The sequence below is a fragment of the Ranitomeya variabilis genome, chromosome 3 (assembly GCF_051348905.1).
Source record: "Ranitomeya variabilis isolate aRanVar5 chromosome 3, aRanVar5.hap1, whole genome shotgun sequence".
NCBI lineage: Eukaryota > Metazoa > Chordata > Amphibia > Anura > Dendrobatidae > Ranitomeya > Ranitomeya variabilis.
Window position 1 is genome coordinate 537,312,760 of NC_135234.1, and position 16,796 is coordinate 537,329,555.

At 43.6% G+C, this 16,796-nt stretch overlaps 1 protein-coding gene across 1 annotated transcript in view; it reads left to right on the forward strand.

Annotated features, from left to right (window-relative positions):
- BIVM (basic, immunoglobulin-like variable motif containing) overlaps positions 1-16,796 on the forward strand; it is an 82,176-nt gene that overhangs the window by 35,581 nt on the left and 29,799 nt on the right. Inside the window, exons 4-8 of the mRNA XM_077297056.1 lie at positions 5,842-5,937; positions 6,035-6,139; positions 9,195-9,289; positions 12,581-12,713; positions 12,830-12,913. Of these exons, the coding sequence (XP_077153171.1) occupies positions 5,842-5,937; positions 6,035-6,139; positions 9,195-9,289; positions 12,581-12,713; positions 12,830-12,913 (513 nt within the window). The remainder of the gene's footprint in view (positions 1-5,841; positions 5,938-6,034; positions 6,140-9,194; positions 9,290-12,580; positions 12,714-12,829; positions 12,914-16,796) is intronic.

Sequence of the window (16,796 nt, forward strand, 5' to 3'; positions counted from 1 at the left end):
TTCATGTGATTTGGGGTCTCTCTTGAAAGAATGGACAGTGCCTGTTGTTGGGGTGCCTTTATCTGTAGTAGCCCAAACACTAACGTTGTGGCCAAAAGTATTGACACCTCTTCAATTCTATCAGAAAATACTCCGTTTCTTCCTGAAAATGATTGCAAACACAAATTATTTGTTATTATTATCTTCATTTAATTTGTCTTAAATGAAAAAACACAAAAAGAATTGTCCTAAAGCCAAATTGGATATAATTCCACACCAAACATATAAAAAAGGTGGTGGACAAAAGTATTGGCACTGTTCGAAAAATCATGTGATGCTTCTCTAATTTGTGTAATTAACAGCACCTGTAACTTACCTGTGGCACCTAACAGGTGTTGGCAATAACTAAATCACACTTGCAGCCAGTTGACATGGATTAAAGTTGACTCAACCTCTGTCCTGTGTCCTTGTGTGTACCACATTGAGCATGGAGAAAAGAAAGAAGACCAAAGAACTGTCTGAGGACTTGAGAAACCAAATTGTGAGGAAGCATGAGCAATCTCAAGGCTACAAGTCCATCTCCAAAGACCTGAATGTTCCTGTGTCTACCGTGCGCAGTGTCATCAAGAAGTTTAAAGCCCATGGCGCTGTAGCTAACCTCCCTAGATGTGGACGGAAAAAAAAAATTGACAAGAGATTTCAACGCAAGATTGTGCGGATGTTGGATAAAGAACCTCGACTAACATCCAAACAAGTTCAAGCTGCCCTGCAGTCCGAGGGTACAACAGTGTCAACCCGTACTATCCGTCGGCGTCTGAATGAAAAGGGACTGTATGGTAGGAGACCCAGGAAGACCCCACTTCTTACCCCGAGACATAAAAAAGCCAGGCTGGAGTTTGCGAAAACTTACCTGAAAGAGCCTAAAACGTTTTGGAAGAATGTTCTCTGGTCAGATGAGACAAAAGTAGAGCTTTTTGGGCAAAGGCATCAACATAGAGTTTACAGGAGAAAAAAAGGAGCATTCAAAGAAAAGAACACGGTCCCTACAGTCAAACATGGCGGAGGTTCCCTGATGTTTTGGGGTTGCTTTGCTGCCTCTGGCACTGGACTGCTTGACCGTGTGCATGGCATTATGAAGTCTGAAGACTACGAACAAATTTTGCAACATAATGTAGGGCCCAGTGTGAGAAAGCTGGGTCTCCCTCAGAGGTCATGGGTCTTCCAGCAGGACAGTGACCCAAAACACACTTCAAAAAGCACTAGAAAATGGTTTGAGAGAAAGCACTGGAGACTTCTAAGGTGGCCAGCAATGAGTGGAGACCTGAATCCCATAGAACACCTGTGGAGAGATCTAAAAATGGCAGTTTGGAGAAGGCATCCTTCAAATACCAGGGACTTGGAGCAGTTTGCCAAAGAAGAATGGTCTAAAATTCCAGCAGAGCATTGTAAGAAACTCATTGATGGTTCCTGGAAGCGGTTGGTCGCAGTTATTTTGGCTAAAGGTTGTGCAACCAAGTATTAGGCGGAGGGTGCCAATACTTTTGTCTGGCCCATTATTGGAGTTTTGTGTGAAATGATCAATGTTTTGCTTTTTGCTTCATTCTCTTTTGTGTTTTTTCATTTAAGACAAATTAAATGAAGATAATAATACCAAAGAATTATTTGTGATTGCAATAATTTTCAGGAAGAAACTGAGTATTATCTGACAGAATTGCAGGGTTGTCAATACTTTTGGCCACAACTGTATATCAAGAAGTAATTTGACATTTTATGAAATTGGCCCCTAATGTGTGTCCTGAATAGGTCAAAGTACATTGTCAGCCCCATTAGGAATAAGGATCGATGTGAATTTTTAGAATCTGTACAATCTGAGCTGTGGCATATATTGGAGCTATAAAGGGTGGTTGATAAATAATTAGAACTCAATGTAAAGTTGCACATTAGTTGGTGATTTTAGGTTACTGTTGATTAGAGATGAGTGAATTTGATCGGGTCAGAGCTTATTTGGCAAGCTATAGCGCTTACCGAATAAGCTGCAGAGAGGATCCGGATACATGGAGTGCGCCGGCGGATCAGCTGTTCAGCTCCGCAGCTGCATGTGTCGCGGCTGTGTGACAGTCACAATACATGCATGAAGAGCCTGTTTGTTGGGCTCTCAACAAAGCCACGCCACATGCAGCTTCGGAGCTGAACAGCTGATCCGCCGGCGCACTCCATGTATCCGGATCCCCTCTGCAGCTTATTCGGTAAGCGCTATAGTTTGCCGAATAAACCCTGACCCGATCAAATTTGCTCATCTCTACTGTTAATTCCAAAATTGTAGTCATTTGTATCCGAGGCATAACCCTGGGTCCAGCGTCGGACTGGAGTAGCTTGGGCCCACCAGAGAACATCATTCTAAGGGCCCACCATGCTTAAGGGGTACTAGCTGCAGTGTCTTCCCTTAGCTTCCATCTAGTCAAGCACCCTTATCTGCAGCAGATAATTTTGGGTAAACAAGACAAGTGCTGCCGAGAACAATGATATTCTGTAAGAACAGAAAGATTTTATTATTTAGACATGTGCCACATACACACACTAGACATGACACATACGCACCATTCACACGCTAGACACAGGATACATACACGTGACATACACCAGTCACACGCTAGACACATGACACACTCACACAGCATATAAACACCAGTCACACACTAGACACAGGATTAGAGATGAGCAAACCCTTGGATGTTTGGGTCCGGCCGAACAGTAAAAAAAAAGTCCAGGTTCGGGTACAGCACAGTACCTGGACCCCATTCACTTGAATGGGGGGCCCGAACATCCAGTGTTTACCACTCTGTGCGGTGCAAGACAGTGCGGCAAACACTGCTTCTGATCGGCGGTAAAATCATCCCTGCCAGTCAGACAGCTGAGGTCCACACGCTGTCAAATGATGTGAGCCCGCAGCTGTTGTCGGAGGTATAAAGTTTACCTACGGTCACTCGCGTCGGCTAACCTCATCAAGGTTATAGCAGGTTACTGAGGCTGTGTTCCCAGCTGGGCCCCTGAACTGCGGTGACCTTGGTGAGATCCCCACTAGCACGGTGCAGAGGTGAGTTCACAGCAGTTCGCTTTGAGTAATTTTTATTGGTGAACTCAGCAATGTACCAAGATGCTTTTTCTCATTCCCCCATTCTCCACACAGCCCGTGATCACTCTCCTTTTCCACAAAGCTCATCATCTCCCCTTCTCCACACAGCCCCCTCATCATCCCCCCTTCTCCACACAGCTCCTCATCATCCCTCCTTCTCCACACAGTCCCCTCATCACCCCCCCCTTTTCCACACAGCCCCTCATCATCCCTTCTCCACACAGGTCCTTATCATCCCTCCTTCTGCACACAGCCCCTCAGCATCCCTCCTTCTGCACACAGCCCCTCATCATCCCTCCTTCTGCACACAGCCCCTCAGCATCCCTCCTTCTGCACACAGCCCCTCATCATCCCTCCTTCTCCACACAGCCTCATCATCCCCCTTCTCCACACAACTCCTCATCATCCCTCCTCCACACAGTCCCCTCATCACCCCCCTTTTCCACACAGCCCCTCATCATCCCTCCTTTTCCATACAGCCCCATCATCATCCCCCTTTTCACACAGCCCCTCATCATGACCCTTTTTCCATGCAGCCAGTCATTATCATCTCCCCTTCTCCACCCTGCCCCTCATCATCTTCCCTATACAAGCCTCACTCAAGTTACATCAACCGTTTCCAAAATACATCCTCTCACCACTCTCACTGAATCCTGGGTCTTCATTCTTATTTGTTCAAGGGTCCATTGTGCAGCCCCTCAGTCCTCCCCTCACACAGTTCCATTGTGCAGCCCCTCGGTCCTCTCCTCACGGGGCTCCATGGTGCAGCCTCTCATTTCATTCCTCTCCAGCAGCCTCAGAACAACTCTGCTTCCTGGTCACTGGTCTGATGGAGGCCCCACCCCTTCCGGTGACATCATGTCATTGCCCTCAGGCTCAAAAAATCAACTCTGCTTTAGAGGCTGTGTGATCTGCGTGGTGTGTTATTCCACACCCAGTGCCGGCCGTCTGCACTGCTCAGCAACAAGTGATGTGAGGTGAGAGCTTTCTCATCACCTGCTGCTGCTGCCACTTCTATTGATCTCATTCAGCACACCACAGCTGATAGAGCGGTGAGCGCCACGAGATCAGTAGAAGCCGCAGCAAATGATGAGAAAGCGCTCACATCACTTGTTGCTGAGCAGTGCAGACGGCTGGCACCGGGTATGGAATAATCAACTCACCGCTGGGTGCACGCAATCCTAATACAGGGCAGAGCAGGCACTAATGAATGAGGCAGGACTCAGAGTCTGTTGCTGTTGAGGGGGAGGGCCCACTGGGAGGCGGGCCCACCGGAGGATTACCCGATCTCCCGGTGGGCCAGTCCGACCCTGCCTGGGTCAGAGCCGCATTAAGATTCACAAATGGGAGACCCGTGCATTCCTATGTCTGATACTCTTACTTGTCATAAATCATTCTATACTGGAATATGTGCATCTCAGTGTTCTCATTTTCTGATAAAGTCAGCATAAAGATTTTCTTCATAAGCTGACAATACGATTATGAAATCTTGTTTTCTGTTACTTGGTTTCTCCAGGCAGTGACCATTGAATGCAGCATAAATCAGGAATACATATTGTGAGGGGTTGAGACACTCAGCTGCTTTCCCAGGTAGACATAGGAACCGTTCTGGTAGAAGATCACCTGCTGGTTTATTATGGACAGCATAAACCTTGGCAGGGTTCAGCAAAGTAAACAGCTTCTTGCTGGCATAATGGTAAAACAAACAAAACACAGTCCATAAGAGTCCATTTCCTGCAGGGCTCACCTGCGGTTATCCCACACAGTCCTTTAGCTTCTCCAGGAGCTATGTGGGAGTTCCTGCTCTCCCAAGACACGACACCCACTGACTCTCATGGAAAGGGATTTAACACCCCATGTGATGATCACAAAAAACAAGCGGGGTGGAGGGCACCATCATAATATCACTAACTGGGATCCACCCGGAGTATGTCATGCACGGAACATATAAAAAAAAAAGAGAAGAGAAGACATACACAAAACCAGGGATCACCAAAAATATATGTAAAAAATTACAAATTTTATTATAGTCACACAAGACACATCAAACAATTAAAAACACTTAAAAACCAAAAAATGGTACATACCCTAACAAGGGGGTGCCCCCCAAGACCACATAAAGGCTTATTCCACAATATGTATACATATAAGGTGCAAAGATATAATCAGATAACAATATGTAACCTATATAAACGTGGAAAGTATATAGCTGCTCCAAAATATTTGTAAATGCTCTCTAGGCGTGTAGTCGCTATGACTTATATCATGTTAAATAGAACATGATATATCATATTAATTAAAAATGCAGTATAGAGGTGAAGGAAAATTCCTAACAACACTTTCAATGCATAAGGAAGATAAGAGGATGTACGGTTTAGACAATAGGAAATACCATACCAGGCCTATCTGCAGAAACTGGCTCAGCTTAAACCATGGTGGAAGGAAAATACATGAGATATCAGAGAACGCCCTATAAGATCTACCCAGAGCAGGAGACAGCACCCATGGGGTATGAAGCCGGTAAAAAAAGGGGGGCACAAGAGCCCAACGCGTGTCGCCACGAGCGTGGCTTCATCAGGGGCTATCACTGACGCTAATATGCACAGTGACACATATCTCCCTTCATACACTGTGCCAGTGACCCCGTCACAGTATATACAATATATGTCTGGTTGCACTTGTTTGTATGTGTACATTTGGAAATAGTTCTTTTTCTTCTTGTCTACAAGGTACTGTATCAGTCGACCCCAGTATAAGACATCTTGTGGTATCTCTTCCTTGGTATCCTGCTGGAACTTTCTGTACAGCACTCTGGGCTCAGGAAGGTACTATAGATGAATATTATTATTGCTCGGGGTGGATCACAAGTAGGCCAACTGCAACTATTTATTCTGATGAAGTGTTTTATTTTATTTTCCAAAGTCTTCCACCCCTGACTCAAGAAGAAGCTTTACATATTCTGGGTTTCCAGCCACCTTTCGAAGAAATTCGTTTTGGTCCTTTTACTGGGAATACAACCTTGATGAGGTAAGTCGTTCCAATAGTGTTTCTTCCTACACAATAGAAGTCATGTAACCTTCTGCTAAAAGTAACTATCAGGTCATACAATTATAGAGTCAACTGGAAAGGATTTCACCTAATCTTACACAAGATGTATGTAGACCATACGTACTTACGTACATACGTAAGTTTTTTTCATTAGGGTACAGTATATGCACACATTGTCTTTTCTTTGGTTTTGTTTGTTTCCATGGCCAGTGTGAACATGCTTTAATAACATGCATGTTTTCAAGTCATACTCTGGCTCAGTTGTACCCATACTGTAGATAATAACGTTTATTTGAAAGTCCTCATTTTAAAGGGAACCTGTCACCCCCAAAATCGAAGGTGAGCTAAGCCCACCAGCATCAGGGGCTTATCTACAGCATTCTGGAATGCTGTAGATAAGCCCCCGATGTATCCTGAAAGATGAGAAAAAGAGGTTAGACCAGAACCAGACCGGGACCGCCCCGGGTGAGTATAATCTAACCTCTTTTTCTCCTCATTAAGGATACATCGGGGGCTTATCTACAGCATTCCAGAATGCTGTAGATAAGCCCCCGATGCTGGTGGGCTTAGCTCACCTTCGATTTTGGGGGTGACAGATTCCCTTTAAGGCTAGATTTATATCTGCATTTATTTTGAGTCTCTGTCAAAGATTACATCAAAAAGAAGGATACCTATGAAGAACAAGATGGACCCCAGTCAATAGGATCAGTAGGGCGTTGTTAGTATCCATCATATGACGAATTCAGCACTGCACTGTGGTTTTCGTTATTAATGGAAATTATTACAGTTGCACTCAAAAGTTTACATACCCTGGCAGAATTTTTGCTTTCTTGGCCTTTTTTCAGAGAATATGAATGATAACACCAAAACTTTTTTTCCACTCATGGTTAGTGGTTGGGTGAAGCTATTTATTGTCAAACTACTGTGTTTTCCCTGTTTAAATCATAATGACAACCCAAAACATCCTAATGACCCTGATCAAAAGTTCACAAATCCCTTTTCTCAATGCCGTGTATTGCCCCCTCTAACATCAATGACAGCTTGAAGTCTTTTGTGGTAGTTGTGGAAGAGGTTCTTTATTTTCTCAGATGGTAAAGCTGCTCACTCTTCTTGGCAAAAAGTCTCCAGTTCCTGTAAATTCCTGGGCTTTCTAGCATGAACTGCGTTCTTGAGATCTCCCCAGAGTGGCTCAATGATATTGAGGTCAGGAGACTGAGATGGCCACTCCAGAACCTTCACTTTGTTCTGCTGTAGCCAATGACAGGTCGACTTGGCCTTGTGTTTTGGATCCTTGTCATGTTGGAACGTCCAAATACGTGCTTTACAGTAGGAATGGTGTTCCTTTCATCATAGGCCTTGTTGACCTCTCCCCAAATGTAACGTTTATGGTTGTGGCCAAAAAGTTCAATTTTAGTCTCATCACTCCAAATTACTTTGTTCCTGAAGTTTTGAGGCTTGTCTCTGTGCTGTTTTGTGTATTGTAGATGAGATACTGTGTGGCATTTGCGCAGTAATGGCTTTCTTCTGGCGACTCGACCATGCAGCCCATTTTTCTTCAAGTGCCTCCTTATTGTGCATCTTGAAACAACCACACCGCTAGTTTTCAGAGAGTCCTGTATTTCAGCTGTTATTTCTGGGTTTTTCTTTGCATCCCGAACAATTTTCCTGGCAGTTGTGGATGACATTTTTGTTGGTCTACCTGCCCGTGGTTTTGTTTTTACAGAGCCCCTAATTTTCCATTTGTTAATCACAGTTTGAATGCTGCTGACTGGCATTATCAATTCCTTGGATATCTTTTTGTGTCCCTTGTCTGTTTTATACAGTACAACTACCTTTTCCCGTAGGTCCGTTGACAATTCTTTTGCTTTCCCCATGACTCACAATCCAGAAACATCAGTGGCTGGATGAAAGATGCAAGAGTCTGTCTGGATCCCAGAAACTCACTCAGCTTTTATGCACACACACTGATTACAAGCAAACAGGTCACAGATGAGGATGTTACCTTTAGTAGCCATTCAAATACATTCCTGTGCATGTTATCAGGCCAAAATCACCAGGGTATGTGAACTTTTGATCAGGGTCATTTGGATGTTTTGGGTTGTCATTATGATTTAAAAAGCGAAAACACAGTAGTTTGACAATAAATGGCTTCACCCAACCACCAACCATGAGTGGAGCTAAAGTTTTTGTGTTATCATTCATATTCTCAGGAAAAATGACAAGAAAGCAAAAATTCTGCCGGCGTATGTAAATATATGTAGATATAAATGGAGTCTAAAATAAACCTGAGAAGAGGAAAACTAAAAATGTAGCTTTTGTCTACAGCTGCTGATACGCGTTATCTACACCGCCACACTTTCTCATACCTGAATGGTGCTGTTCCAGAGATCCTCTAATGTCCCTGAATTTGCCACAGCTGAAGTTTGTGCCTACCCTAATAACAGACTAGTCCTCTAATGATTTACTTTGGATTCAGTATAAGGAATATACGCCAATAATATGTGATCCATAATGGTATGGTGATGGCTGATCCACTACAAGGATATCAATGATAAGATTGGAGAATGTAATTATGTATGCTTGGCCTATCCTGCATCATTTCTGTCATTCAGGGAGCTTAGTTGGGGTCATAAAGATACAATTGACTCATTACTCCACGGAGTTATAGCAGCCAATGTAGTATCAGGAAATGTAAAGGTAATGAACATGTAAGCGACGTGATGGCAAATGTTTCATTTCTTTTACAAAAGCATTGCCATTGTATTAGTTACTTATATAAAATTATGACTTCAAACTTTAACAAACCATTAGAGTCCCCTGCACCCAAATAGGGGATTTTCTATACTTCCTACTTACTATAAGAGTTCAACAAATCATATAAAAGAGGGTATTATAGATCCTGACTATTTCTACTGAGATTTATCTTTTAGTTCAGTTTTAGGGTTGTCAGTCATCCGTCAGCAACATATTCTTCCTTCTTTATATGTCACATTGTATTTAACCCTCAACAACATATTTCTTCCTTGATTTTCAGATGGTTCAGACAAATCAATGATCATTTTCATGTGAAAGGTTGTTCCTATGTCCTTTATAAACCTCATGGGAAGAATAAAACTGCAGGAGAATCTGGTGAGTGTGCAGCATAACAAATAATAGCACCAAAATAATTATTTCAAGGAATTGATAACCCTCCCCCCCAAAAAACAATTACAAAAAATCAGTGTGTCCAAACCGTCATGGCTTTTTACATGCCATACCCCTTCCCTTACTTACATTTTTTATAATCATTGTTTCAGCTGCAGCAAAATGATGGCACGCAGACATTAACATGCATTTTTATGTGTATCTGTCTGAGTTTACGGAAAGGAAACCTCTTATTTACTTCTAGAACATAAATGCTATACATACAGGACCATATACTTATCAGCGAAACAAACACCTGGGATCATGATCAGGGCACATTTTTATCCTTTTTTAAGTAAACCAATAAGAGCACCATTCTCAGCTACCGTATTTTCCGGATTATAAGGCGCACATAAAATGTTGAGAATTTCTCAGAAATAGAAAGTGCGCCTTATAATCCAGTGCGCCTTATATATGAACCAAGAGAGAGGTTCATACAGGATCCTTTACCTCTATCGTGGGCGGCAGGGGTCGGCGGCGGCATACCACAGCACCACCACTATTGGTATATATAAGACCAACTGGCTGCGGGCCCGAAGTGAAAGTGAAAGTACAAATAAAGTGCACGCTTATATTACGCCCCTAATTGGCACCTGGTTCCACAGCACAATCTAGCTCCAACAGTATTAAAGGGAACCTGTCACCCCGTTTTTTCAGATTGAGCTATAAATACTGTTAAATAGGGCCTGCGCTGTGCGTTACTATAGTGTATGTAGTGTACCCTGATTCCCCACCTATGCTGAGAAATACATTACCAAAGTCGCTGTTTTCGCCTGTCAATCAGGCTGGTCTGGTCAGATGGGTGTGTTCACAGCGCTCTTTTCTTCCCCAGCTTTCCGTTGGTGGCGTAGTGGTGTGCGCATGTCCAAGTTCCGAATTCCCTGCGCCCACGTGAAGACACAGCGCGCGATCTGCGCTGTCATCCCTTTCATCGGTGGGGGCGGCCATCTTCCTGGGGCCGCGCGTGCGCAGAAGAGTGCTCTGCAGCGTGTCTGCTGCACGGGGCTTCAGGAAGATGGCCGCGGGATGCCGCGCGTGCGCACAAGAGATCGCGGCGGCCATCTTTCCAAAGCCGAGTTTGCATCTCGGCTTTGGGAAGATGGCCGCCGCGATCTCTTCTGCGCACGCGCGGCATCCCGCGGCCATCTTCCTGAAGCCCCGTGCAGCAGACACGCTGCAGAGTTGATGAGGCTGGCGTGCAGGGGTCCCGTGACGTTCCTATACAGCAGGTGGGGCGGAAGAGCTTTGGCCGCAGGGTGGATGTGACCGGCGTGCAGGGTTGCTGTGATACTTACAGCTCTGTGCGCAGGATCCTTGCAATATATCTGTGCTTTAGCGTTAACTATATCCACTACCCCAAAAAATGCCTCCTGTTAAGAGACATGCTTATGATGCAGGTTTCAAGCTTAAAGCTATAAGTTATGCAGTAGAGCATGGAAATAGGGCAGCTGCAAGAGAATTCAACATTAATGAATCCATGGTGCGTAAGTGGAGATTTGCAATTACAGCTGAACCAGTTTCAAGTTATTGTTAAAAAGTGTAATAAATCTTGACTTGCAGTCTGAGCAATGGTTTATTTAACGGTAATGTGCTGCGCCTTATAATCCAGTGCGCCTTATATATGAAACAAAATTGCTTATGAGGCGCTTATAGAAAGTGCGCCTTATAATCCGGTGCGCCTTATAATCCGGAAAATACGGTAATAGCAGATCTTAAAAACACTTGAAGAAAAAATGCACAAATTATGTTAAAGGGAACCTGACAGCGAAAACGTGCTGACCGATCTATGGTTTCAGCCTTATATGTTTAACTCTGAGACGCTGCGGCATTTCAGAGAAAAACATGGTTTAATAACCGCCGGGGACTGAGCCTCAGTGGAGACTATTCAGACAGGCAGGTCTCTGGCGGCTTCTCCCTGCCCACTGCCCTGGAGTGACAGGTCTCTCCAGAACACACATGTAGGGACAGACCTATCACTCCAGGACAGCGGCAGGGAGAAGCCTTTGTGGACCCATCTTACTGGTTAAACGCCCATGCAGCTCGGTCCTTGGTGGTTATGAAACCGTATTTTTCTCTGGAATACCGCAGCATTTCAGAGTCAAACATATATGGCTGAAACCATGCAGCAAGTGTCCATAGATCGGATAGCACGTATGGGCTCTCAGGTTCCCTTTAACTAAGTTTTAGATTCTGAATCCAGAACCCCTCCCCCTTTAAAGGTACTCCGTCATCACACATTGACTGTTCAAACCAAGCACAGGCGCTTGGTGCAATCTTGAAGTGGCCAGACAGTGCAGTGCATATTCCCACATCCTTGTTCTCTCTCGATCTGTTCTTCTCTGGGTCCTGTAATGCCAGAGCTGTGAATCAAGGAAGGAGCAGTGAAGATGGGGGAAAACTAATAGGTAGGAAGTTGTACCTTACTGCACAGCAACAGCAAAGGGGCACCAAGTGCCAGGGTTTGATCTGAACAGTCATTTTGTGCTTACAGAATATATTTATAGCAGCATTACCCATTAGAATTTATATATTTATAGCCCCTTAGTAATATGTTTCTCTATATGAAAATCCAAGCTTTAATCTTCATGTGTGAATGTTGTAAAAAAAAAAAAAAGTTCACTGTGAAAAGTGCTCTATTATATATTTATATTTTTTTCTAGCAATATACCATGACTTACTATAGTGTGACAACCAATTTAAAGGGGTTTTCCAGTATATATTTATTGATGACCTATCCTTCAGCTGAGTCCTCACTATCAGATTGGTGGGGGCAACACTCGGTACCCCGTCCAATCTGCTGCTGGTTGTAACCAGTATGATGGAGAAGAACCCCACCGCTGCATGACACTATTCTCGGGGGGTACTGCTGATCAGATCCATGTACTGCTTTCCTGCTAACATTGCATTATGCAAAAGACTTGCCATTCAGGTTTCTGGAAAACTTGGTGACAACTATGTGTAGGAAATGTATTGGACTTCATATTGGTCTCTCAAAAATAAATCATTAAATGACTCAGTAGAAATATTGCCAACAGAAGGAGACAAAGTCCAGCATTTTATTTGCAGGCATATTTTTATACTAGGTTAACAGCTCTGTGGCAGAAGATTAAATTCTATAACATTTGCACATTTTTCGTGCACATTTAGACAAACACTTTTTGTTATTCGTGACTTCATTGTTGCACTATATTAATTGAAACATGCCATTCTGACCTGGTTTTCAATTTGTGATTTCAGCGGTAGGCGCGTTGTCAAAGTTAACTCAGGGCTTGAAAGATGATTCCATGGCCTATATTTATCACTGCCAGAATCATTATTTTTGCCCTATCGGATTCGAAGCAACTCCAGTAAAAGCCTGCAAAGCGTACAGGTGGGTGTCCATAATGATAGTGGCTGCAGTAAAGCCGCGGATCTCAATATCCATTTGGATGTCACTATACTGTAGCTCTATGGTACGTGCCTTAATAGTATTCGCTTGCATTTTAGGGGTCAGCTATTCCAACATGAAGTAGAATATTGGATATTAATTGGAGAGCCGAGCAGGAAGCATCCAACTATTCACTGTAAAAAGTATGTTACATACTCACTAATAAAGAATTAACCCATTTTATATAGATAGATTTGTAGATGCATTAACCCCTTCATGACCTTGGGATTTTCCGTTTTTCCGTGTTCGTTTTTCGCTCCCCTCCTTCCCAGAGCCATAACTTTTTTTATTTTTCTGTCAGTTTGGCCATGTGAGGGCTTATTTTTTGCAGGACGAGTTGTACTTTTGAACAACATCATTGGTTTTACCATGTCATGTACTAGAAAACGGGAAAAAAATTCCAAGTGCGGTGAAATTGCAAAAAAAGTGCTTGTTTTTTGTTTGGCTTTTTTTGCTAGGTTCACTAAATGCCAAAACTGACCTACCATTATGATTCTCCAGGTCAGTACGAGTTCATAGACACCTAACATGACTAGGTTATTTTTTATCTAAGTGGTGAAAAATTCCAAACTTTGCTAAAAAAAAATAAATTGCGCCATTTTCCGATACTCGTAGCGTCTCCATTTTTCATGATCTTGGGTCGGTTGAGGGCTTATTTTTTGCGTGCCGAGCTGGCGTTTTTAATGATGCCATTTTGGTGCATATACATTCTTTTGATCGCACGTTATTGCATTTTAATGCAATGTCGCGGCGACCAAAAAAACTTAATTCTGGCGTTTCGAATTTTTTTCTCGCTACGCTGTTTAGCGATCAGGTTAATGTTTTTTTTTATTGATAGATCGGGTGATTCTGAACGTGGCGATACCAAATATGTGTAGGTTTGATTTTTTTTTAATTGATTTATTTTGAATGGGGTGAAAGGGGGGTGATTTAAACTTTTATATTTTTTTATTTTTTTCACATTTTTTTTAACTTTTTTTTTTTTACTTTTGCCATGCTTCAATAGCCTCCATAGGAGGCTAGAAGCTGGCACAACGCAATCGGCTCTGCTACATAGCAGTGATCATCAGATCGCTGCTATGCAGCAGAATGCAGGTGTGCTGTGAGCGCCGACCACAGGGTGACGCTCACAGCTACCGGCGATTAGTAACCATAGAGGTCTCAAGGACCTCTAGGGTTACTATTCAGAAGCATCGCTGACCCCCGATCATGTGACGGGGGTCAGCGATGCGCTCATTTCTGGCCGGAAGCGCCGGTTAAATGCCGCTGTCTGCGAAGCGTTCCGCACACGTGCACACGGAGAACAGTGTGCACTCTCCTCCGTGTGCACATACCGCCGCAGGAGAAACAGCGCTACAGTAAGCGCTGTCCCCTGCGTGTGGTGCTGAAGCCGGCATTTATCCCTTCTCTCCTGCTCGGCTGAAAGCAGCGCTAGCAGGAGAGAAGGGATGAAAGATCAAGTTTTTTTTTGTTTAAATTAAGGTTTGGGGTCACCTCCCACCTCCTACCCCCCGTGCGCCCGCTTGCTTGAAGAGAAATACTCACCCAACTCCCACGATGCCTGCTCTCAGCGCCGGCAGCTCTCGTTCTGTGTGAGCGGTCACGTGGTACCACTCATTAAGGTGATGAATATTCATCGCATATTATAATGGTTACCTTGCAAAAAAGAAGGCTAAGGCTACTTTCACACTAGCGTTAACTGCATTACGTCTCAAAACGTCTTTTTTCAGAAAAAACGCATCCAGCAAAAGTTTTTGCTGGATGCGTTTTTTCCCCATAGACTTGTATTGGCGACGTATTGCGACGGATTGGCATACGTCGTGTCCGTTTTACGACGGATGCGTCGAAATTTGGCCACACGTCGTCGGCAAAAAACGTTGCTTGTAACGTTTTTTGTCTCCGCCTAAAAAACGTGTCGCGACGCATCCTGTGGCATACGTCGTTGGCTACAATGGAAGCCTATGAGCGACGGATGCGTCGGGACACGTCGTACGACGCAATGCAGCGCTGCAATACGTTTTTTTGCACTGAGCATGCTCAGAAGCTGGATTTTGTTGCCAATTGGCCAGACACCCCCAAATCTATATAAACCTGGCCTGGGCCTTCAACCCCACATATGCCAGCAAGACCCAGAGAGAAGACTGCCAGCCACAAGACCCCAGCCAGCCACGTATTTAAGTGCCACGTATATAAGTGCCACGTATATAAGTGCCACGTATTTCAGTGCCACGTACTATAAATACTATAACTACGTGGTTATACGTGGCACTTATATACATGGCACTTATATACGTGGCACTGAAATACGTGGCACTTATATACGTGGCACTTATATACGTGGCACTGAAATACGTGGCACTTATATACGTGGCACTTATATACGTGGCACTTATATACGTGGCACTTATATACGTGACACTTATATACGTGACACTTAAATACGTGACACTTAAATACGTGGCACTGAAATACGTGGCACTGAAATACGTGGCACTATGACTGTCAGAAAATGTTCATTAAACGGTTAGGGGTGAGGTTAGGGGTAGGGTTAGGGTTTGGATCCCTTTATCATCATCCGTAGTTCATTAATCGGATGTATCCAGAGTCGCCTCCGTCTCCGTTGCTGCAGAAGCATCCTCCGTTTTTCCGCTGCCGCCTCCTTCTCCCGCACTATGATATCCAGGCGATTCGTCTCAAAGATAATGTCGGTAACCAAACTAGCAATGCTCACAAGAACACCTTCCATCGCTGCCACAAAACTAAAACCCTCAAAGATGGGCTGTAAAAACAGTAACTATATAGTTTTCCATATTTTCCAGTAGCCAATCAAATTTGGGAGCCTCCCTTTTAAAAACGGATCAGTCGTAAAAACGGATGCAACGGATGGTAAAAACGGATGCAACGTATGCAACGCATCCAGTATTTTCGACGGAAACGTTTAACGGACTTGCGACGGATCCGTCGAAATGCTGTATGCGTTGCATACGTTTTTCACTTTTTTGACGCATCCGTTTTTTCGGCAAAAAAACGGATTTGCGACGTAATGCAGTTAACGCTAGTGTGAAAGTAGCCTAAGAGGAGACTTAATAGCTGTTTACAAATATCTGAAGGGATGTTACAGTATAGAGGGATCATCCTTATTCTCATTTGCACATGAAAAGAAGCAATGCAATGAAACTGAAAGGGAGAAGATACAGATTAGATGTTAGAAAAAAACGTTTTGACAATGAGTGGAACAGGTTTCCATGAGAGGTGGTGAGTTTCCTTCAATGGAAGTCTTCAAAAAGAGGCTGGACACATGTCTGTCTGAGATGGTTTAGTGAATCATGCATTGAGCAGGGGCTTGGACATGATGATCCTGGAGATCCCTTCCAACTCTAACATTCTATGTATTTTCCTTGGAAGGGAATGGAACAAAGCTTAACTTTAGTAGCCACATCTCCATTCCATGACCTTAGCTAGAGTGCACGTCTTACAGAGTTAGACAGAACTGAAGATGTTGCCGCAACTATCACTGACTTTGCCAATATATTCTCCCTGGGAGTGAGCATAGCAAGATGATCTTCCAACTGATCTAGATCGTGCTACACATGTAGAGACGACATTTGTCTCCAGTGGGGCTGCCGAAATCTCCCAGGATTTCCTTAACAAACTGTCCATCTTCCATTCTAAAGGATCCTTAAGCTGAGAGGAATCTTTGAATGGTAATGTCGTTTTCTTAACCACTCTTGCTATCTGGATATCATCCTTTGGTATTTCAGACCAACTTATACAAATTTCCTCATCTACCATTAACCTTTTACTTCACCAGACACATTTAGCCGCTTCTCAGGAGATTCCCATTCATCCAAGATTAGGATTTGAACATTTTCGATTATGGGAAATACCATCTTCTTTTTTGATTGGAGGCCTCGAACATCTTTTCATGAATTGTTCGGGTGGTCTTCTCCTCCACTACCTTGATGGTATTCCTTACTGTAGTAATGAGTTCTTCCATATCTTAGGAGGAAAAATAATATTTATTTT